Genomic DNA, 24,008 nt, shown 5'->3' with positions numbered 1-24,008 from the left:
GCAAATCCAGCTACTGTTAGGTGAATTTTCAGTATTTATTTTTTAACAAAATCAGAACAAAACAGTAACAACAAGACAAATAATAAGAGGACAGTGCGGCAATAGTTCAATTTTGTAAATCATTGTGATATTTTGGAGCACTAAATGACATTTCATATTTGGATATATTTACAGTTTGTTTGTTTTTTATTTAGGATGTCATCTACAAAATAAATTAGTTTCTAATTAAAACTAAATTTTAGGGGCATTTGTGCCCACTTTCCTGGTATTTAAAATGTTTTAAAGTTCAAACAATTTTTATAAACAGCCCTCTTAAAAAAAAGGTAAAAAGGGATTTTTATTTAAACCATTTTCCTAAATCAGAAATAATTGAATCACTTGAGTAAAAACGTTTTGATTTATTTTGTAGTCATTTCGTGCTTTTATTTTGTCGTGCAGACCGGAAAGGGGGAAGCTGTTTTTGCCAATAGCGGAAGTTCAGGTTTCTGCTGCTGTTGTCCTTCTCTTAACGTGAAAGCCAGGCTTGATAAGGTGAGCGCATTTCTTTTAACCACAATTGATGACACGATAAACACACGGCAGAGTTTTTTTTAGGTTGTCTTGTTCAAAAATAAAGAAAAGGACGGGCGGGAGAAAAAAAGAAGGAGCAGTTTGTGTTCGCGCTGCTGTTGCAGTTGTCGGTCTGTTGTCGCTTCAGTGTGTGTTTGCTGCGCTTGTGACGCTTCTGACACACAAGTTTTTATCACTGTTATTTATAAAACAGAAACATAATTGTAGGAAAATTCTCACTTTTTCTTAATGGAATCGTTTAAATGTTTATCAGGCTGCTCACAACATAAAATAGTGCTTAGCTAACATGACTGTTTTTATTATGCAAATGTATTCGTTGATTATTTTTTCTAATGGGAACTTTAGTGAACTTGTTAAAAACCAACATCTTTTCATCTGGTTTTCTTCTAGATTTCTTGCTGATTAGGGCGGACAGTGAAACCATGTGGAAGTCACATGAACGACGGCGATGAGCCATAAAACAAGAGGGCAGCTAGACAAGCCAGCAGCTGCACCTCCTGCCGGAACAGCCTGCTAGTTTCTCTGCTCCTAAATTTCAGAACTACTTTCATTGGATTTTTGATTTAAAATGAACAACAGCACACAGCCTCCTCCCATCATAGATGGCGGTGGCACAGTCAGCTATGTGCTGGTTCCATTCCTACTGATAACCCTAGCTGGGATTGTTGCAGCTGTGGTGAGTGGTTATGGTAGCAGAGGATGTAATCAAATGTAAACAAAACATATGTACTTATATGTCATATTTTTATTTTATTCCAGATTCTGTATATTCGCAGGAAAAGAAGGTGAGTTCCAGTTTGACTACTACCGACATGAGCTTTTATTTTGGTAAATGTAGTCAATAGGGATTTCTTTTTTTTCTTCTTCTTCTTTCTGTCGTTTTGATCTGCAGAATCGACAGACTTCGACATCAGCTGCTACCAGTTTACACATACGATCCCGCAGAAGAGCTCAATGAAGCAGAGCAGGATATTTTATGGAGAGAAGAAGACACAAGGGTAAGATGCAGCAGTGGACATGCGGTGACAGGCGCTTTGACCGTTTTCAGTACATCAGCAGGAACAGGAATTAAAAAAAAAAAAACTAGAATACCGCCAATAAATGTCTTGTTAGAAATGAAAAATTCTTCCCTTTTTTTCAAAAGCGATGAGTTTGTCATTAGTTGTGACACTTCCTCATATTTTTTACCCTTATTATCAAGACTTTTAGCACAAATAGTATGAGTGGATGATTCTTTTTTTGTAAACCACATTTGCAAAATTTATTATTTTATTAAAATCAAGCTGCATGTGGTTGAGCTTTTATTGGGATAAAAACAAAGGATTCCTGCTTTGGCATGCTGTAAAGCAGGCATGTCCATATGCAGCGCACATTCTAATTTCTAACAGCCTGCAGGCTCCTTTCATAAATAAGAGTATACACTTTCTAAAAATTATTCTATTCTTTATTCTATGTACGACAAGCTAACCAGGATTGAACGGTGCAAAAAAATTGACAGGGATTTTGGTAAAAAACATATTTAGACGTATTTGTTCTAGGGGAGGAAATAAGAAGTATGCCATTGCAATAAAGCTTTAATAAATTATTCACTTCATCTTTGAAACGGGGAGAATCTGCAAACTCCACACAAAAAGGTCCCCCATTGGGGATTCTGTTTCAGGTTTCCCAGCTGGGGGGAAAATTGTCCCTAGGTGAGATGTGAGAGAGTATGGGTGTGTGATTGTGGCCCTACGACAGAGTGGCGACCTGTCCAGGATGTGGCTGGGATAGGCTCCAGCAACAGGGTTTAGAAGATGAATGAATGAATAATTAGTTCATTTAAATTTTATGAGAATATCTGAAAGAATGTATGTCGGACTGAATGGTTGGCCCTCACACATTTCCACAATATGTTAGTATTTTATTCTTTTATGTTTTCTTTATTTCATTGTATTTTTTTATTTGAAATTTAAAAAAAATCTGCAAAAATCTCTTAATAAATGTTTCCTTGTCTTTCTGAATGCTGGCAAATGTCAGTGTAAACATCCTCTCACATTTACACTTAAACATGAGTCAGCACTTCACTTTTTGAGAAAATACTCTGTTTCTTGGTGTTTCTTTTGCTTACTAGGTCTAACCTTTCATTGATCCATCAAATGCTAAAGTCCCACTCAGATCATCTTTTGATCTATTGTACAAGCGTTCCCAGCAGTCTTTTAATTATGATTATGCTGTTTTTAGCTAAAAAAAACAAGTTGTTTTTGTAGGACATAGTTTTTTGCAGAACAGCAGGAATTCATTTGAAATTCACCTGTATTGAGGAGGAGAAAACCCCACCCCATCCCCTCTCCATTGCTGAGAGCTCTCCTCTCACACTCCCAACCTAACAGCACTGGTGCAACAAAAATGGCGAGCTATATCAGAGCTATCCAGCTGTTCAGTTTTGAGCAAGATACAGCTCAGACGAGGAAAACAAAGACGTTCACGGATCTATTTGTCTGCAAGTGACCCATGCTGTCACAGATAAGCTCTTTTTCAAACTCTACTTTTTGGTCTGCTCCCAATTCACAGCGATTTCAATAAAGAAATACTCAGAAATTCAATTTTGAGCTTAATTTTCTTGATAAATGTCCTACATTGTCAGAAAAATGCCAAATATGCTAAAACACCAAAAAAGTGTTTTTTATCAGAGTGGGTCTTGAATTAAGGTACATTTTCCTGCTGTGAAGCAATTCAACACACTAAGCAGCACCAGATTTACACTGATACTAATATAATTGTGTGTATTTTTTAGTTTTGTCAAAGATAACTGTTACAGTATGTTATCTTATCCATGAAAAATTGACGACCTGCTCTATTTTGCATTAATTTAGCTGAACAGTGTTGCAACCACTTTTTGTGGTTTAATGGTTCTTCACTGTGCTTTTGTCTTCGTTGATTCTGTCAGTTCAGTTTGTGATCACATGCTAGAAGGGATATAATGCCGTAAAAGGGCAAAGGTCATTTGTTCAGGAATGCAGTCTTCTTTTTTTTGATGGCTTTTTCCTGTGTCAAAGGCTGCTTTCAGGAAGCATTTTTGTACAGAATATTGAACATATTGTGAACTGATAGTGTTTTCTGTCAGTTTTCTGTCATAAATAGTAACTGATGTCACACATTAGCCTGACAATCCAAATCACAGCAGGTTTGAAGTAAGAAACAAAGAGAACACAACTGTGCTAATGTTTTGTATATGCTTAAGAAACACTAGGTGGCGATGTTGTCTAAAGCTAAATCTGTGTCCTCCAGATAAAATAACAATACATGACTTAATTTTCCTCATAATGAATAAGAGAATTCCACAAAAACAAACACCTTCACACAAATGCTTCAATAATATATTAGATTGTGGGCCGTGGTTTGACTAAACCTTTCAAAACAAAAGAAACAAGTTAATATATTTTAAGTTTTGTACAGAGCTTTGACAGCTTCAAAGCAAACTAGGAATTAGTGAAATATATTTTTGAATGGAATTAAGATTGGCAAAATTAATTCAATTTATTTCAATTCAATTTTATTTGTATAGCCCAAAATCACAACAACAGTCGTCTCGATGGGCTTCTAAGTAAAACATGAACTCAAAAGGATCATGAATACAAAGAGTTTAATAGGAAAATACTAAATACTTTTTAAATTCTTTTTTCTGGGTTCAAGAGGAGGTAATTAATTGTCATCCAGGTCTTGATGTCTCTGATGCAGGCGTTCAAAATTAGAATAACGACACGAGAAAAAACCCCAAATCAAAGACATTTTAAAGACCCACTGCAATGGAAATTGTGTTTTTGGTGTTTTTAACATGTTCTTGTAGCATTTTTGTCCTGATGGAGGACATTTATAAAGAAATTTAAGATCAAAATTGTGTTTCGGCGTAGATGAAAACCTGCCGTCTGAAAGAGCTCAGGTTTGTGACGCAGCAACTGAAATGGAGGAGCCACAAGTTCTCTGCTCTGCTCCATTCCATGTTCATCTTTGTTTTCCCCGTCAGAGCTGTCATCTGGCTCAAAACTGTACTGTCGCCGGTTTTGTTGCACCGACAAGTGTTAGGTTGCGTCTGTGGGGGGGTGGGGGTAAACAAAAAGTGATGGGATATCATTGATGAGGCCGTGCCATCAGTCACACTCACAACTCAGAGGTGAATTTCTAATGAACCTCTGGCGCTTTGGAAAAAATGTATTTTTTTTGGGGCTAAAATAAAGCATAATCATAATTAAAAGACCACTGGGGACATTTTTACATTAAATACAGATAAAATTCAGTGGGACTTTAAAGGTAGAAATAAATTAAAGAGAACCATTTGTGTTTCTAAAGTGTGCAAAATAAAATATAACTTGTTTTTTTCTAACAATAATAATAATAACAATAATAATAATAATGGATTGGATTTATCTGTGCTTTTCAAGTCACTCAAAGCGCTTACATTGTGTCCATTATTCAGAAATAAAACAACTTCTTTCCCAAAATTGTTGCTTTTGCATTGAATAGACATGACTGCAGGGACAGAGAGCTATCATTAAGATATTCAGCCTTGCTCTGAAGGAAGTTGTGTTTGCTAAGCTGAGCTGTTTCCTGTTTTCAGGTCATCCAAGGATGGGCTAAAAGCTATCAGCAGAGGCGCCCTCTTCTGACCAAAGATGTTACTGCATGACCACAGTGATGGTGCAGGATGTGGTGGAGACCATGCTCCTGTTTGCTGATTATCTCATTTTAATATAACAATGAGCCTTGTTTTGTTTTGTTTGTTTTTGTGTACAGACTGTTTATTTTTCAAATTCATAATTGCATTTTACCTATTTATTTGTAAGTATTTATACACAAACAGCCGAGCTGTGGAACTCAGAAGGATGCAGTCTACTGTACGTTCAGCTCGTTGTTTGCTTACGTAATGTGGGCAACAGGCGGCAAAGCAGCTTTGTTTTTTGTGGTTTGCAGTCGGCATCGGTACAGATTGGAACGCCATGTCCTGCGTTTACTGTGGTAAGACTTCATGTGTCGTGCACTAGTTAAGGCAGTACTGCTGTTTGGGTCACGCAATGTTTGTTTTCTAAAAAAACAATCAAAATCTTGGAGCCAAAGTGACACCATCATCATTCAACTCGGTTCATTTCACTTTCGTTTCTGGTCGGCGTCTTCGATGCTTGTAGAGCAAGCTCGCCCTGACTTGGGTTGCATTTTTTTTTTTTACTGAATCCTGAGTCTTGACAATGGTATGACCCGCCAGACTTTTTGAAGTGACGCATTTCCTCTCATCCTTTAAAATCCGTGTGAGTAGTGCCCAAAAAAATGTCCCGCCCACGAGGCCCGGCACCAGCAGATTCTACCTCTGGCTAAGGATCTGTTGAGGTGAATGCCATAGTTCTGACTACCACTCAGGAAAAATTCCCCCTTTCTCGCCGTCAGTTTGAAGCTTTATTCGCCTTGTTTTTGTTGAATGTAACAGTTAAGCTTGTAATTGCACAAACAGGTTTATTTGGGCATGACACGCAAGGGTGTTTTTTTTTTTAATAACCTTCATCCTCTACAAGTCTGGACATGAGAACTTTAGTCATGAGGATATCAAGAAAAAAAACTCCATGTAATGTCATTTTAAGGTTTTTCCAATGCATTGGACTGTTTAAATGCAATCTGTCACATCTGTACTCATTTGCTTAATATAAAGACTAAAGAGCAAAGTGACAAAGAAAATTCTCTTTATTGACCTTTTTCTGATACAAATTGTAGGGCACCATAGAAATATAGACATTGTACATTTATATATGTGTACATTAAAAAGAATGACCCATCCTATTGAGTTTACAGTATATAAATCAAAGGATGCATGATGTTGCCATGTAAAAAAAAACAAAAAAACCTTTAGTAGTTGGATGAAAGACACAGCGACTGGATTACAAGTTTTTTTTGTTTGTTTTTTTTTTGGGGGGGGGGGGGGGTGTGTCAAAGACAAATGGTGGCCTACAGAAAACAGTGGAGAGCACCCAGTCTACACACACGGAAAAAAACATTTGTCCATGAATTTTTTTTGAACATTTCAGTGCACCAGAATAATTTTTTAAAAGATAAAAACACACCAGCTAATCTACCACAGTCAGCGAACACAGACGTCAAGCTGACAGGTCTCCCTGACTTGCTTCACACACACGCACACACCAAAAAAAAAAAAAAACTACAAGCGTCGATTATGAACAAGCCAAAAATGTAAAGGCGGACAAACCATGTAGACTTTGACATCTTTAATGTTACAGACAGGTTTAAAACTCATCAAGCAAACTAATAACATCCTCAACTCATGCCTAAAGTTCCATAAAAACAAGGAAAACCAGGTAAAATAAGCTGTGGAGTGAGGTATGAACTTCCAGGCCTCTGTTGGGCCGGTAATGCAGTGATCCGGGTGTCACGACTGAGGTTGTAGCAGCTCTGTGTGGAGAAATAAACCTGGCGGTAAGCGGACTGACTGCAGCATCCCTGACACGTTTTGATTTCTCTGTAGCAAACAGTAGATGGAACAGAAACCGTCACAAAAATTTGTTGATTAAAAAAAAAAAAAGAACCAAAAACAGAGGTGGAATGAATTAGGTACAGCCCTGTTTGATGGTAGTGCCACCAACCGTCCACCGTCACTATGAAAACTTCACGTTTTGACCAGTTGCAGGTTTGTCTTCCACATGAATCAGTGAGCGCTCGGAAAGACAACAGAAATAACGGTGTAAAGACAACAGCATTTGTAAAAGCTCCCTGAAGAAACGACACTGATGACTCTCTGCCTTGATCGCTGCAAACGATACACTTAAAATCATTTTTATACCAGATTCGACTTACATGAAAAGCAGCACACTTTTTTTTTGTTTTAAAGAAAAAAAAACTTTTTTTTGAACATGGCATGTGACCTGGAGAACCAAACCCTACCAACTATACACTTTACATCTCCCCTCTACATACAGAAGACTTGAGGAGGTCTAAGAAGCTTTTCCTAACTATGAACTGTTTCTAGCGGGATGCTGGGAAGGGAAGCTCTAATATGGGCTGAAAATGAGACATGGAACAGATGTTTTTCACTATCAAATCACCTCATCCTAAACACTGAAGCTCAACTCCATCTATAGTATGATGTAAAGGATAGGCTAACAACTTTATAAAAAGAAACAGGTAAAAATTCACCTTTGTCCAGTAAAAAAAAAAAAAAAAGGAAGAGAAATGTCTATATGCCCTACCATCTCAGATGCAGGTAAGCAGAGGAAACAAATCCTAGAAACCATCTTTAGGGGAGGGGGGACAAACAAACAAACATCCAGGCCCCCCAGAGTACACTTTGTCCAGTATAAGAGACTTGTGATAACAGACTTGCAGAAAGGCCATTCATGTAATTTTTAAATCTAAGCTTGATCAAGTCCATCTTTCTATCCAGTGCTGCTGCATGATGTATGTACTGTGTTGACCCCTCTCCGGCAGTAGGGGGGAGGGGGTTGGTGAACAGTGGTCATGTGGTGGCACTGGTGTTGAAGATACAGCCCAGTTCTGTTAACAGTAAGTCAGTATGTTGAGTGAGGTAGCATGCGTTGAATTACTGGTCCTCCTCCTCTTCCTCTTCTTCCTCGGATGACTCTTGGGATGCCTTTTCCTCTTTCTCCTGTTGTGACGAGAAAACAAGGTCAAGCTGTGCATGAGCGATCCTCGCGGCTGCCCGCCAGTCATGCCTCAACGTGGAACCTTCTGGGGCTTTTTGATAACATGAAACTAAATAAACTGCATTTTGACCACATTCAGGGTGAAGGCGAGCCGTGTCTTGTGAAAGTGATTCATAACTTGTGACTCACACTAATGAGTGCTGCTTTTCCCCCCATCCACACACCAACAGCATGCCTATCATGTTCATTCATAAAAATGAGTGGGTTCATTTTAGAGTGTGGCCTTGGGTCATTCCTTTTTAGTGACTAATCCAGGCGTCTCTTTAGAGTCCGCCCAAACCACAAGCAGTGATGGAATGCTACTACGAAACCACACAATGCGAGATTTAATGCTCTTTCAAGACTGGCCCACTGTTTTTAGCACACTGTTGCACTGTTTTAAGGGCAACTCTTACCTCTTTCTTGGGTCTTCCTCTGCGTTTCCCCGCTGAAGATTGAGCTGCCGCTGCCTTCTGTGAACAAAAGGGACACAAGGTCAGACATTCTGCAGTGAAGAGGCTTCGGCCATCTGCATTTTTTTTTATTTGAGAGAGTGACAGTGCCCTAAACTGCCTGTAGATGGCAGTCACACTTTAACAATGACAGGAGGGGAGGGGGCATTGGGTTCATTGGCTATTATCTGGATGGCCTACAGGAACTGCATACGGGGCACTCCAGTTCGCAGGCCACCTGGTCTGAGGCTCAGAGACAGCTGGTGAAATCGAGCGAAGACCCAGAAGCCCTCTCTGCAGAGCAGGCGCTGCTGCTAAAGCGATCGTGCCGCGTGCACGCCTGTCCCAAACTCTGTCTGCCGCTCTCCCTTTTCCCATGCATTAAAAACATGGGCTGAGCACACGGGGGAGCTGGAGGGTTGGGGCGAGGGAGAAAAATCTGATGTTGCTATGGAGACGACAGGCAGAGAGAAGAACTAGGGCTGTGTACTGGTGGGGGGTGGGGGGGCTAAGTGTCAACTTGGAAACAGTATTGCAGCCTCTGCACCTGCACTGCCTGCACTCTGCAGGAAGCTGGAGGACAGGATGACACCCCCCCCCACCACCACCACCACCACCATCACACACACACACACCTCAAAAAGTAAGGCACTAAACCAGTGGGTTTTTACAATGGGGAAACCATAACTATGCCATTAGTGACAAGAGGGGAAGAAGACACTAAATGTCACAAATGACAGCTCAACGTCCTTTAAGAGTATGTGGTCAGCAGCTGCTGCGCTGCTAAACCAAATGGATGCAGGGGGCAATGGATGTGTTGGAAATTCTGCTCCTTCACATTGTATGTCAACTTACTTTGCCCTTGCCGCCGGTCTTGTTTTTGCTGCCCTTTGGTCGTCCTCTGGGCCTCTTTGGAGTCGGGGATCCACTGGGCTCCTGGTGATCAAAGCGACCCAGAGTTAATTCAAGTTTTATTGCAGTGCGTTTTTTTTCTTCTTATTGGGAGACTGGCATCACCAATAATCAACAGGAGGCGAGTAATCGTATTCATGCGTAATTTGTGGTTGGATGGTGTCGTGGCTGACTTGCCTTCTGTTGCATTTGTAGCTTGTTTACAGCTGCTGCTCTTAGCAACCAGGCAACTCAGTAGTAAACCACAGCAGACTGACTGACAGGTCTATGAGCCACTCTGCTTGGACTGGGCTATGTCATCCATTACATGGAGCACATAGGTGGGCGAGAGGATGGGGGGGAGGGGGGTGGGGGGTTAAACCGGTTTAAAGGTGTAGGGTTACAGGTTGCTTTGAAATGGTGGTGGGGGGGTTGCAAGTTGCGGGCCTCTACTTGGATTTTAGGGCATGCATGGAGCACTTCACTCTCCCGGTGCAACACATGCACAATTACAGATCCACAGCATGCACGCCTATACGAAACGAGAAGGGGGTGTAAAATGTGCGTTTACTTACGTCAGTCGTCTTTACCTGGGGCTGCTTACGGGGTCTTCCACGCCCTCTCTTCTCTGCCGCCTCTTTCTCTTTCGGCGAGACGGTTCCCTTGTCGCTCATGCTTACTTTAGCTCTTGGAACCTACGAGGAGAGAGTCCACAGATTTGGCGCTGTTGCAGCAGCAGCAGGAGGAGGACGAGGCGTCGAGTTCACGCACAACACAAAGCGTCTAACCCGCTAAAGCCAATGACCGCATTTAAAACTAACATATTCAAATAAAATCCGACCGTCGCCAAACACACGAACCCGGTTTAACTCAATTAATCCGCGCTTACTTCCAGGTCTATTTCCGTCTCATCCGCGCTCCATTACACAGCACCGTGCTACACAGAACCAGACAACGAAGGCGATCGCATGTTAATGCACAGACTCGAGGGGCGGTGGGAGGAAAAAAGGGGAGGAGGGCGGGGGGACACTACTGAACCCGTTGCACCGTTCCCGAACCAAACATATTAGGGGCCCGTCCTGCCTGGAGCTGTTGTGACCAATGGTCGGGCCTGTGCACGAATCCATCTCACAGCAGGTCTGCACGCAGGGGCCACCGAGAACACAATGGCTGCTATGTGCTCGTTTGCATTTGAAGGCTAAGCATCGGCTACATGCGCGCGACTTTTAGGGTCCCCCCTATAATTAAAAATAAAAATTAAAAAAATCCCTGATATTTTACAAAACATGACGGTAAATTTAAGGCGACTGGAAGGCAGGCCAAAAGACATCTTCACGTTCAAAGAATGCGGCGTCCTGTAAGCTAGCTTAAATGTAGTAATTTGCTTGAAGCTAACCGACTACATTCGGTTCACGCCGGATTAATCAGCGCTTACCTGTTACTAGTCCGCTTTCCCCGTCCTTAATTTTGTTCAGAAATGCCCCTGAAGCCTGGCCGAACCGGTTCAAAAACCTTGCAACGATCTATAGGCTGGAGCTTTTTTTCGTCAGACAACGCACAGCCCGCCCCATTTAAAAAACCCTGCTCACGCGGCCGACAAAAGAAAAAAAACCCGCTTTGAATTGAAGAAAAAAAAAATCAACATTTCATCCAAACAACTGCTTATATGTAAATAAATATAGTTTACCAGCAAAACAAGAAGATTATTCCAACGGTGTCCTGAATGTAGCACGTGCGTCTGGTCTCGTGAAGATAAAGAAAAAAGGCGCGAGCCAGGAGGAGATTTTTGGCCAATTTAAAGAGCCGCCCTCATGGGAGCAGGAACACTGGAGGGCGGAGATATGATAAATGGGGCCACCAACAGTACCACAGAAGCTCAGCCCCCCTCCACCCAACCACTCCTTATGGCGCGGATTCTTTACATTTTCTTGATTCGGTTTGAAAACGCAAAACACATGTTGGAAAGTATCGGAAGGAACTTTTCACATAAAATAAAACTGACGGAAAGTACATTTTCAATGTTCAAATATAATATGTGGTGTTTAGTATTTTGTCCTTTTGCTGAACAGTAGGTCTGCATTCCAGTCTCCACTGTAATGGTGAATGAACTATGACCTCCCCCAATGTAAACACATGCCTCCTTTATACTAGGAGCATTCAGCTCTCCTGCTTATAGTCCCAGAAATTTCATTTCAAACTGTCAAATAAGAACCTAAAACGTACAAACACCCCTCTCAAAAATATCAAATAAATGCACACTAATTGGAGCTGAAGTTAATTTTTTAAACATATATTCAGATGAAGTTGGCTGCAAAAAGGCTGCTGACTCATTAGCTGCTGGTTTGATTCCCTGCTGGAACATTGTGTTCTCTTGTGTTACAGAGGCACATACATCCATTCATCTGTTCTTAGGTGTAAAACTGTCCAGTTACTTTAGTTTAAGCAGCTTTAAACAAAATTAATAAATATAAATTGCTATAATATTTTTGTACTATAATAGTTTGAAAAAAAAAACTATTTACATAGCTTTTTAAGCTTTAATAATACCAAAAGAAATGTGGATTTGTTATAACAAAATCGATTGCCATAAGTGTTTCTTTTGGATTTAACATTTAAAAAATAAATAATTAGAATAATTTCCATAACTTTTACTAACTTACATGTTAGTTTTGGACTTTTGCATGATTTTTAAACACATTTTTTTCTGTCTTATTTTCTGTAGTGAATAAACTTTCTTGTATTGTATGAAAACTTCAAATACAAACAGAGTTTTATGGACTAATGTGAACATTTTATAAAAGCGTGCTATTGTAAGATACAACTTTAAAGAAACACACACACACATAATGTAAAAATGTGTTTAATGTTTAAATCACAAGAACATTGTACCTGGTACTGTGCAAAATCTTTGCAGCTTATACCTTTCGTTTTTTGCTTTGAAATTTACTAGAAAACCCAATGTGAAATATTAACTGCGATTCCTGAAAATTCTTATTTTGGCAAGAAATTCAGGTCAATAAAAATAGAAATGTCGCTCTTCTTTCTGGAATTAATTAACCAACAAACCCAATAAAAGTACCTTGTGCAATATTTGCTGTAATGTAATATGCAACGGAGCTGCAGAGACAGTCTTTTGCAGATTTTGGACACATTTCTTTGAGCTTTAAAATTGATTACAGAAACTTTTTTCTACTTTCTGTTTTTTTTTTGTCAGAATTTACTGCAAAAAGGTCTGACATTTTGAGAAAAATATTATTTCTATCTCATTCTTGCATTTGCAAACTCTAATACTTGTATTCATTTTAAGTGTTTTTAGTATTATTATTTGGTAGGAGAAGCCATCTCCATGCATAGCTCTTGATTTAAACCACTGTTACCCCACAACACAACGCGCCCTGACCCTAAACATTACTCAGTAACCACAGTGCCATAAAACCACTAACTGCTACCTCTTTCATTCTTTCAATCAAAGGTTTTACTTCAGCGTGACACTACATTTGGAATGCATTCAAATTGCAAGGTGGATTTAAAAAAAAAAACTGTTCAATATCCTGTATAAAAGAATGACCCATCTGCAGTTGATGAGCTGTCTGCACACTTCTGTTAGAAACAGCCTCTGAGAATCCAGAGTAACATGGAAGTGGCTGAACTGGACCTGTTTTTTTTGTTTGTTTGTTTAGTCGGGGCAAATCCTAAACCAATTGACACGCTTTTGTCATCTGCATAAAGTGTACATGTGTCAGCTCACTCTACATATATGATCAGAAATTTTTTTTTGGGGGGGGGGGGGGGAGAGAGGGGACTGGTACAAAGCATGAATGGAGGCAGCGCTTTCCTCAATGAATCCAATGTTCTGCTCAGCATGTGCTTACCCTGCACAGCCCCCCCCCCCCCCTACAATTTCTCACTCTATTCACTTCCTTCCTCTCTATCTTCCACAAGTACTTTGGCCCCATCCCCCACACCCTCACACGCCTCTGCCATACCCGACAGCGTGGAGAAGGAGGCAGGAAAATAGGTTCCCTATGTGTGACTGTGGTTGTGTGGAATGTTGTCCATCTCAACCACTGGCACCACCTGGAGCCTAGCGAGGGGATGGGGTTTTCATATCCAACCATGAACCATCCAAAACACTTTTTTTTGGTGGCACAAAACAGTTTTTAAAATAAACATCTGTGGAAATATTAGTCATGTTTCATTTGGTCCTTAAGTCAAAGCTGTCGTTCTGCGCTGCAGATTGAATTTACATCTTAATAATTCATCCTTACACACAAAAAATGTTAATTCTCTATACTGTTAAGGTTCTAGATCTGTCAGTTCATTAAGTACTATTTTATCGTTTTCAGCGCAGATTTTTTAAAACAGAGGATTCTTAAAATATATAATGTTTTCAAAACTTAAACGACACACCACTGTCTGTTCTGTGAAAAATAATAAAAAAGATGTAACTCTTTGGCTCAGCCTTGGATTTAGCCTGCCCCACTGTGGGGTGCAAATAGAATATCAGGGAAGTAAGTCTGGATGCGCTGAGAGTTTTGGGTGTTATATCCCTCAGAGCCCCTAAAAATGCTTAGAAACCACGAATTATCATATCAGTTCATCTGTCCATTTGGAACAGGCACAAGCAGGACCCCGGTTTGTTCCCTGTTGAATTTATCTTATTTTTTAAGTCTGTCTATTTATCCATCTGTCTATCTGTCCATTCTTCCTTTTTTGTCTTATATTCCAAATTATTTATTTTTGCATTACTTGTGTTTATTTATTTATTTATTTTGTGTGTGTGTTTTTTTCTTTGGTTAAGTTAGGATTTATGCAAGCCATCATGTTTGCTATCATTGCCGTTAGAGGGGGCACTGCCCCTCCTTGCCCATGCCTTACTTGGGCTTTAAGACATGTTCTGTAAAATTGCACCTAAAGATCGGAATGATCTCACCAGGAAGAAGTACTTTTGTTTCTGTACAAATTCTCACAAGAATAACTAAGAAGTTCTTCCGATGTATTTCCTCATGAGCACCATCTGCTCATAATCCTATAACAGCTGATCGTAAACCAAATTAAGCTCAGGCTGCTGTCTCTACAGTGGTAATGCAGCAGAACAGACTAGTGTGTGGTAAAGGTTACAAATTCAAGACCAAAAAAAAAGTCAAAATGCCAATGCAAAATGTGATTAAACAGCAGAGAAAAAGCTTCTTCAGATGCAAAGTTGACAGGATTACAAGAATGAAAATGTTGCTTAAAAGAGGCTATATGTATATCTATGGGGAGTTCAACGGAACATTTTAACAATGATTCAATTAATATCATAATTAGCGGTTGCTGATTCATTGTTGATATTGGTTCATTTTGAACAATCTGATTCACTGACCTAAAATAGATCCAGGACATCTTTAGCCAAAAATCCAACCAGTGTGACTCAGAGAGAAATACCTGGATACTGAAAAGTGCTGGTGAAGTTTTCCAGATTCCTTGTTGCTCTTGCACAATCATCAAGTGTGAATTATATATGTTTACAAACAAACAAGTAAAGAAGAATTCATGGAAAATCCACTCACATTTTAGTTTCATAACGTTCAGCCCACTGTTGTTTTTCCACAGCGAAATAATCCGAAGGGAACATTCTTAGAACATTCTACCACACTGTATGTTATAGTAAAGTACTACACCTCAATCCAAATTGTATTTTCCAATATTGATTAATTTATATTTAAATTAATTTTATAATTGTTTAGGTTATTTGAATTATATTGACAACTAAGAACATAAATCGATTGATCTATTAAGTTGATTCATCGTAACACTTCTATACTATCTGGTAATTCACAAAGCCACTATCCTCCATGTCATATAGTCTGGAGAAAATCTCAAAAGTATTATTTTGCTGCCACATTTAAATTCTTCCCCATCTTTGTTGAGTGACACCTTCAGTGGAGGAAGACACAACACTGGAGGAAAAGGGAGACACCTCTGCATCACAACCACTTTGTTTAAAGCCAGCATAAAATGTGTCACAAACCACAACCAATTACATTTCTAATGGTATAAATTCCCACCCAATCATCTTTTGATCTATTGTAAAAGCGTTCCCAGTGGTCTTTTAGTTATGATTACGCAATTTTCAGACAAAAATCTAAAAAGCTGTGTTGTTTTCAAAAAGATAGTTTCTGCAGAGCATCAGAAGTTCATTGGAAATTTGTCTTTGACTTGTGGGTGGAACAGTTGGTTTGAAAGTAAGCCAGCACTGATTTCCATCATCCCTTTGTTTACACTCCCCCTCTAGCTTACAGCCTGTCATGACCCAAACCTAACATTATCAGTGTAACAAAAATAGTGAGGAATGCTGGTGCTATACAGTCGTACAGTTCTGAGCCAGATGCCAGCTCAGACGAGGAAAACAAAGACGAACATGGATGCATTTGTCTACAAGTGGATGCATCGGAATCATTGCCTGTATAAAAGAATTGGATGGAGCGCGTGTGACGTCAATCTTACAAAATGCCTTACTTCCAGCTCCAGCAAAATTGAGCCAATTCATTTGCCATTTTTCCACAGTACGGACATCGCCATGTTGGAGCCAGACGACAGTGATTGGTCCGAGTGGTCTGAGTCGACGTTTCTATGGCAACTACTGTCACTAATAAGGGGTGAGCATATTTTAGGTCAAGTCCATACGCCTTCCACGTTCGAGGTGGAGGCTCAGCTTTTACTGAGCCATCTGATTTGTCAGTTTATAACTTAAATAACTTGCGATTAAGAAAAAATGTCATAAAACAAAAATTTGGACTAGCAAGAAGATATTAAGAAAAAATATCAGAGTAAGAATGCTTTACATTCTGACAAATGTAAAGAATGGGTGAAAAATACTTTGTTCGGAAAATATATATTTCGGTGAGATTTAAATATTTAATTATCGAACTAAATGTTTAATTTTATAAAATTAAATATTTAGTTGACAAATGCAACAATTAGTTTGTCAACTAAATATACAATTATAAAATAATTAAACCTTAAATTAAATATTTAACTTGCTAACTAGATATTTAGTTGGTAAATGTAATATTTGTAAATACCTGAATTAAAAGGTGAAAATATGCATTGAAAAAATGAAACCTGTTTTTTTTTCTCCTAAAACAAGCTACATAACTAAAACAATTGCTGTTAATAATTGACTCTGTAGCTTTACATAAAATGGGATTTTGGCTTGTTGGAGCCAGCAGGGACTTCCTATTTGGAACATGAGTGTGGAAATGCAGTCCAGTTCTAACATAATAATAATAATAATTGTTACTTTATTTATCCCACAATATACGGTATGTGAATATACGGTAAACGATCGAAATGGAGCGGAGCAGGGGGTTTGTGGCCTGCTGATTGTAGTCTTTATGGAACAACTACAAGCTTTTTCAACAGCAATTCTTCCTTCGCTCCTGATTCACAATGATTTGAATAAAGCAAAATTCAGACATAGAATTTTAATAACTTTTCATTTTATATGTCCTCTATCATAAGAAAAATGGCACAAAAACATGTTAAAACACACACAAAAAAACAGATTTCTTTTGGAGCGGTGTTTAAAAAAACATAATAGAGACACTTTTCAATTAAAAAAATTGCATTTCTTGAACCTGTAAAGCCTCTGCGGGTCTGAAACAGGGATGCAAAGTGGCAGGTGGAATGTAAATACTAATCAGATCGCACATCCCGTTGAAGAGGGAGCAACTCTGATCATCAGATGCCCTTTTCATTTCAGAACGTCTCCCACCTCTTCAAGCGGCTGCATCCATAGACAGGTCTGGGCGGACAGAATCCTATTAGGCATTAGAGAAGGGGGGGGGGGGGGGGGGGTCTTGGCCAACTTCGACATGCGCACCCCTCCCCCATCATGTCCTCCTGCCCCCCATGTCTTCCATATGCTTACCCATCATCCCTTGCAGCACCCTAACCGCCACTTTTTTTTTTATCTTACCCACTTTTAGGGGGTGGGGCTGCATAAATGGCGCGCCAGTCAAAGTACCTTCACTACCAGATGTCTGCCTGCACGCATTGGTGGTCGGGATTCCCCCCCCCCCCCCCCCCCCCCTACTTGTTCGCCCTGGATGAGCCTGAACATGACTAACTGCAGCCGCATCCTCCCTCACACACCCCGAAGAAAAAGAAGAGAAAGAAAAAAGAAGCTGGAGCAGGAGAATGTCTGTTGGGAGGGAAGAGGAGAAGGAGGATTATTTGAAAGGCAGAGTGGGCGGGGCCGGGAGACCATGAGTGGGTGCTCTTTATGTTCATCTGCGAGGGGGCGGATGGAGGTGAGTGGGCGGGGGCTGGGCTGATTCAGCCCGCGCGTGAGTAGTATGTGACTCACACACAAACACAGGAAGGAGCGCGTGCAGCTGTTTAGCGAACACCGCGCTGTATTTATTCGCTGCTCCCAATTTAGACCTACTCCCACTGTCGAACACCGACCGGTGACTCAGTGCTCTACTCTCCTTTTTTTTTGGTTTTGTTTTAATAGTTTCATTTCCACATCCTGAGATTTTTGGACTGGATTATTTCGCGGCTGCGACAGTCATCCTCTGACTCAAGCTAATGACATTCAAAGAGGGAAAACGGCGCCATATTCGAGGCTTCCTTAGGGGAGAAAAAAGGAACGTGCCAACCATGTATTAATAAACAAAATATGTCAATTAAGTGTTTTTTATTTATTTATTAGTTGGATTTTTTTTCTAAATTATGCTAACTGTCCGAAGTTGGATTTTTTTTTACATGAAAATAATAATATAAATTTTAAAATAAACCTTAATTAAGCTAAAATAATACTAGCCTTCTTTTTAAACTACACAATGTCCCAGAATGCTTGCAAACAAACTGACAGTTTTTATTTTTATTTACTTTTATTTTTTTTAGCTCAATCCAATCCATAGTAATTTCAAATGAAAAATTCCTCAAATTAAAATACATACAAAAACATTAATAATCAGATAAACATAAGACATTTGATAAAACTATTCCTGGAAAGAGATTATCTAAAATATGTAATTGTGCAAAAAAACAAAAACTTTAATCTTTATGTCTGCTTAAATATGTTTCTTTCGTAAGGAATAAATTAGATGCAACATGCGAAAAATTACTTTTTAAGTTTTAGTTTATGAATTAAAAATCTGCAACAAATAAATATATGTACATTTAAAATAAATAAATGTATTACTTTAACATAATGTAAAAAAAAAAATTGCTCAAATAAGTACACAACTAAATAAACCATACGCAATGCTTTTTCCAAGATACAAACAGAACTCAAAACAAAAATATAAATATCTGTTTTTGCATGACTTCAAATAAGCTCAGAACTATTGCTATACTAAAATGTATACAAGAAAACAGCAGTCCTTACCTTCTGTGTGACTACAGCCTGTTGCTATCTGTAGTATTCTTAGTCTAAAACAATGACAAAGACTGTTGTTAAGAAGTTAATAAGGATGTGCAATATGGTTTTAGATCAATATACAGTTTACTGCTAAGCTATAGCAAGTTGAAGTAAATAATACTCATGCATAATTAAATAAGCAATTTCATGGCGTGTTTTTCTCATGAAATAATGATGTGGGGGAGAAAAACAAATGTCTAAAAATTACTGTTTATGCTTTTCTATTTATTTAACAAAAAAAGTTGTGAGTTCTTCAAATATTTTACTGTTTTTTAAAGTTCATAACAGAGAATTGTAACATCTTCATATCGTCTACGTCAACTTTCAATGATTTAAAGATGTACAAAACTTTAACCCTTTATTATTGGTGCTCACTGCTTTTCTGACATTATATACATCTATTCCTGACTATTGCTTATAAAATACATTCGTATTTGCATCCATTTTACATAAAACATTTTTAGACTTGGAAGACTATATTGCAGGTAAATACATGGACTTTTTATCAGTTCAGTAATTCATAGGTCACATTTGAATGAAGATAAATAACAGTGTGAATGTCTAAGTCAAACTAGTTTTTTTTAATGAACTCAAACCTTTGCACAAGTAGTAACACTACTTTTAGGAATAATGGGGGACATTTTTTCACAAGGTTCTTTTTGTCATATGAACATAGATTTCATATCGTTTGATTCTACAGTTACAACAGTTTATTAGTTATAAGAGTTGAATATATAAAAACAACTTTTAGGTTGGACACCACGGAGAAAACATGTAAAATCCTGTTTTCCAGTACAGGCTGGAATCAGGATATGTGACAGATATTGCACCATCTTGTGGAAAACACTTGAATGTGCAGTAGGAGGACCTCTTTTTTTCATTTTTTCTTCCCCTCTTTCCTTTAACTGTTTATGTCAGTGGCAAACTAGACAGGGAGAACAACCACTTCGTTGTGCTGATAGCCCTCCACCATGTCTCAATGCGAAAACACATCCCAGCCCTTGTTGACATGGACGTCTCCTGGCAGAAAAAGCACATTTGAGGTCATGTCCAGCAGATGGTAGTCTTACCCTGAGAAAAGAAAGTGAGCATGGATTCCTTACAAGGTTGTTGTTTTTTTTTTTTTTCCAGGAGGACAGAGTCAGGGCAGTAAACATGCAATAGTCTGGAAATGAAGTAAAACATTAAAGCGTTGTATGTAAGAACACTGGTTTTTGCTCTCACAGTTTGATGATCAAATGATTTTGAATTGTAAAGTTTGGTGTTTAAAAGTCAATCATCTAAACGTAAGTCTTAGATTCATTTATTAAGCTGTCAACTTCACCCTTTTTGTTGTTGTTATAATTCCAAGTAAAAGTGAGGGCAAAGGATGTTTGTGGCTTAGACAGGTGAGCTCTGAGGAGTTGGGAAGACCAATAGATGAGGGTCACCTTGGTAAGTGTGCAACTGGAGACAGGAAATTCACGCTCTGTCCTACCTGATTGATCAAAAGAGAAAGGGCCCGCCTGACCGTTTCGGGCCTGTCACATCCCAGCCGAGCCGCTGCGGTCCCCAGAGAGAGCGCCTGGCCTGTGCTGCATCTGTGCCGCTTACTTAAAGAAACAAAAGCAGCTGAGTTTTATCACAGCCCTTTAATTTCTGTGGGGAACAGACAGCAAATGCTTTCGGGGCTCTCATGACAATAGCAACAGCAAATAAACACCAGGATTGTGCTGTTTGGAATTGGTTTTCTTTCAAAGATAACCTACAGAAACAACTCGGAAGTGTTGCCTCAAGTTGTTCATTTGGGTTTTTTGGATCATTTTCTATCATATAGCTACAAATCAACCTTTTGTGAGGTTTTCTTTTTGCAATTATGAGGTTCAGTTTTGCATTTGACCTTATATCAAGCCAAGATTGCATAGATTTAACATTGAAAAGGATAGATAAAAATCCAAATAAAGCCCCAGTTTTGTCACATCTGCAAATATTGTTTCAATCATAAATGAATTTTATTGGTTTAGTCAGTTCCAAAAAGCTCTTCTCCTGCCTTCTTCATACATGGATGAACACTAAATGAGGATATTTGGCTTGATTGATTTAATTCTCCACCTACTCACAAAAAGTGGATCAAGATCAGGGTTTTATGTGTACTTTGATGCCTCCAAAATACTGCGTTTTTTCCTCCCAGATGCCTTATAAATTGTGGTCAAATAATTAAAAAAAAAAAAGGAAATGATCAATTATGTTTTCTGTTGCAGAAAAAAGCTTTTCAAAGTATTTATTTTACAGACAACAAGAAATTCTTAGATGTCTCTTTTTTATTGCTTTGTATTTGTGTTATAATTGATTTTTGTAGTATTTATTTTAAATTCCATCTTTACAGATTTATTCTTAGTGGTTTTTTACTCTCAACCGATTATATATTGTGTTATGAAATATGACTTTTGGAACATTTATAAACGTCTGCTAAAGCACAATTCATAATAAAGTGGCTCCGTTTTTGGTTGTTTACCATATGCCAAGAAATTTCAAGTCTTGGTAAGAAATGAGACATTTATTTTGAAGGTTGTGCTTTGCTTGTATTGGATTTTTTTCCATTCTGTGGAGTCTCGGGTTTCATTTAACTAAGCATATTTTTGGATTTTTCAAATCCAAAGTATACTATTCAAATTATTTGTTACGATCTGTTGAAAATGTTCAGAATCAAGACATTTTTTTGCTATGGTGATTTGTGTAAGATGCATATAAGGAAAAAATCGTGATTTATGCTATATTAACAATGGCCAATCTCTTTTAAGAGGCTAAAAAAAAACAATTTAGTCTCTTTTTTCAAAGTAGGGTTGTGAGGATAAGAGCTACAGATAATATTTCAAACAAAGTAAAAGAAAGATCAGATGTCAATATTCAGAAACTTTGACGGTTTGTGAGTTTTGCACAAGTAGCTCCCCCTTGTGGAGAGAAGTAGTCAATGCAAAAGCTGTTGGTTTTTACATCAAAACCTGTAGCAGTACTAAAATTCTTGCAGATAAAAGAATTTAATTACACTTTAAAAGTTCTATAACTATTTATTTTAAGAAAACAATTATGCTCTCATGCTGGAGTGTTCTTGGGAGGACAAATGTTTCTGTAAAAATGTGCTTTTGGTAAACACGAAATGTATTTTAAAATTATTTTTACGATTTGTCTTTTTTTTTTTTTTTTTTTACCTTTTTCCAATACATTTTCAACAACTTGAGTAAGTAAGGCTGCAACAATCTTGCATTTTTAAAACATTAGAGTTACTGCATTAATTAATGATTGCAGTTTAGCAAGAAATCTAAATGGAAGACAAACCTCTTCCTAGAAAGACGGGATTCGATCTCAGATGAGAATTGCTGAAACATACCCCTTTTGGAGACATTTGAGAATTTTGAATTTAATTTTAAGGTACAAGAACTGTCTGTCATTATCTACATTTCAATTAAGCACAACAAGGGTTTTTTTTTAATAACATAAAATTGAATCTGACTCTTAACGTGATACCAGGAGTACGAATGTGTTAGACAAAATTGTTTTTGCTTTTTTAATGTACAAATGACTCACATCTGTTTTGTAAAGCAGTTTTTTATGAAGTCACAGAAACTTTTAAGAATTAGAAAAGATATAACATCTCACATCAGAACAATTGCTGAAATGGGGTTTATTACCTCAGGATCACAGGGAACAGTGGTTTTCCTAAATAGATTTGGAGTAAAACCCATATATTAATAAATCACACTTCAATATAAGGTGTGTTTTTGGACTATTATGATATAAAGTAACATGCTATGGGCCAACCCTGACCCCCAAACAGTTTTTTAAGCTAGGAGTTAAAACACTTGGGAAAGTTATGATGGTGAAGCTGACATGTCAGCAACATTTTATAGTTAAAAAAAAAGAAAGTCCTTACAAGGGACAATATTTAGACCATCTTCAGCAGCAGCTGCAGCAGCAGCAGCTGGGCAGGTCAAAATGGCAGAGATGCAACTGGATGGAAGAAGAGGGAGTTTTATCCTTACCTGTCACACTCAGTCAGGAAAGGTCATTTTGCTGGAAAGCAGCCTAAACAGTTTTTCTTATATATGGATGGTTTTAACGTACAGACGTAAAAAAAAAAAAAAAAAACATGTTCATCTTTAAGTTACTGCGCCTGTCTCACCAATCAATTAACCTCCACAAAAAGTTTGAGTCTGAAAAAGTTAATCACCTTACAGCCAGGTGTATTAAAATGCTAACTAATAATTAAAATAGTCTAAAAGTCTCCATTTCTCTTGAAAAAAAAGTAATAAAAAATGAAAAACATGCACAAAGTACATTTTTTTTTGTAAAAATGTTGATGCCAGTTTAAAATTAAACATGATTAGTGTTGATATTCAATTCTAGTGTAAATTCTAATCAGTTGTAATGTACCCTAAAGCCAATTTACTGTGCATCTGAGAAAAACGAAAAAGATTGGCATTTAAGTTTATGGTGTACAATCTAACTGAGGAAATAAACTTTTTGTCCAAATCAGGCCTCTGTCATATTTTGTATTTTGTTTAATCACCAAGTTTCCGATCATTATTTCCCTTTTTGAATTTTTTTTTTAAATTTTGATTATGTGCCAGTTTTTTTAAATGTTATGACTTACTTTGCTGACTTTTTTTAGAATATTCAGTTTTATATCAATTCTTTTGAGTTTTTCTCACGTTTTTTACTATTCTTTAGTTTGTTTTTGCCCCCCAGGTCATGTTTAAACCTTTTTATTATTTTTTTTGTGGTCATAGTTGAACATGTCTTTATCAGTATGATTTGCCTCTGGGTTTGTCAAAGCAATGTTCTAATAATAATAACAATAATAATAATAATAATAATAATAATAATAATAATAATAATAATAATTATTAATAAATTCTATTTGTATAAATTTAATTTGTATACATTTTATTTGTATAGCGCTTTAAATGACATAAAAAGATGCTTTACAACACGAGAGTAAAGAACAAGTCAAGTAATAAAATCAGT

General features: G+C 37.9%; 2 protein-coding genes and 1 long non-coding RNA gene across 8 annotated transcripts; 1 reads left to right on the top strand and 2 right to left on the bottom strand.

Moving 5' to 3' along the window:
- The first annotated feature begins 397 nt into the window (after positions 1–397).
- On the top strand, positions 398–6,270 carry smim29 (small integral membrane protein 29). Its single transcript, XM_023956745.2, has 5 exons — positions 398–531; positions 961–1,246; positions 1,330–1,355; positions 1,463–1,568; positions 5,165–6,270. Exons 2-5 carry the CDS (start codon positions 1,139–1,141, stop codon positions 5,231–5,233), a joined length of 309 nt encoding a protein of 102 aa, XP_023812513.1. The 5' UTR covers positions 398–531; positions 961–1,138; the 3' UTR covers positions 5,234–6,270.
- hmga1a (high mobility group AT-hook 1a) lies at positions 6,259–11,474 on the bottom strand. Of its 6 annotated transcripts, none has more exons than XM_004070823.5 (5): positions 11,277–11,474; positions 10,165–10,284; positions 9,554–9,634; positions 8,663–8,719; positions 6,259–8,209 (listed from the first exon to the last, which is right to left on the bottom strand). In XM_004070823.5, exons 2-5 carry the CDS (start codon positions 10,261–10,263, stop codon positions 8,144–8,146), a joined length of 303 nt encoding a protein of 100 aa, XP_004070871.1. In that variant the 5' UTR covers positions 10,264–10,284; positions 11,277–11,474; the 3' UTR covers positions 6,259–8,143. The 6 variants fall into 6 exon arrangements, with proteins under 6 accessions (XP_004070871.1, XP_020560458.1, XP_004070872.1 ...); XM_020704799.3 differs by having other exon boundaries at positions 10,180–10,284; positions 11,277–11,424; XM_004070824.5 differs by having other exon boundaries at positions 11,025–11,402.
- Positions 11,475–18,969: 7,495 nt separating this feature from the next.
- Positions 18,970–23,165, bottom strand: LOC111947665 (uncharacterized). The gene is made up of 3 exons (XR_002873532.2): positions 23,024–23,165; positions 20,482–20,596; positions 18,970–19,015 (listed from the first exon to the last, which is right to left on the bottom strand). It is a non-coding gene; the product is annotated as an uncharacterized LOC111947665 (long non-coding RNA).
- Between the last annotated feature and the right edge of the window lie 843 nt (positions 23,166–24,008).

The sequence above is a fragment of the Oryzias latipes genome, chromosome 7, assembly GCF_053564925.1.
Source record: "Oryzias latipes strain Hd-rR chromosome 7, Olatipes_Hd-rR_3.1".
Lineage (NCBI taxonomy): Eukaryota > Metazoa > Chordata > Actinopteri > Beloniformes > Adrianichthyidae > Oryzias > Oryzias latipes.
This window is presented reverse-complemented; position numbering and strand designations above follow the sequence as displayed.

What these genes read in the sequence shown, in the direction of transcription:
- smim29 (XM_023956745.2), top strand. Translation starts at nt 1,139, where the DNA reads ATGAACAACAGCACACAGCCTCCTCCCATCATAGATGGCGGTGGCACA. An exon ending in TATATTCGCAGGAAAAGAAG is followed by an intron (nt 1,356 to 1,462) that starts GTGAGTTCCAGT and finishes TTTGATCTGCAG; the next exon opens with AATCGACAGACTTCGACATC. An exon ending in GGAGAGAAGAAGACACAAGG is followed by an intron (nt 1,569 to 5,164) that starts GTAAGATGCAGC and finishes TCCTGTTTTCAG; the next exon opens with GTCATCCAAGGATGGGCTAA.
- hmga1a (XM_004070823.5), bottom strand. Translation starts at nt 10,263, where the DNA reads ATGAGCGACAAGGGAACCGTCTCGCCGAAAGAGAAAGAGGCGGCAGAG. An exon ending in CCCAGGTAAAGACGACTGAC is followed by an intron (nt 9,635 to 10,164) that starts GTAAGTAAACGC and finishes TTTGATCACCAG; the next exon opens with GAGCCCAGTGGATCCCCGAC. An exon ending in AGACCGGCGGCAAGGGCAAA is followed by an intron (nt 8,720 to 9,553) that starts GTAAGTTGACAT and finishes TTTTGTTCACAG; the next exon opens with AAGGCAGCGGCAGCTCAATC.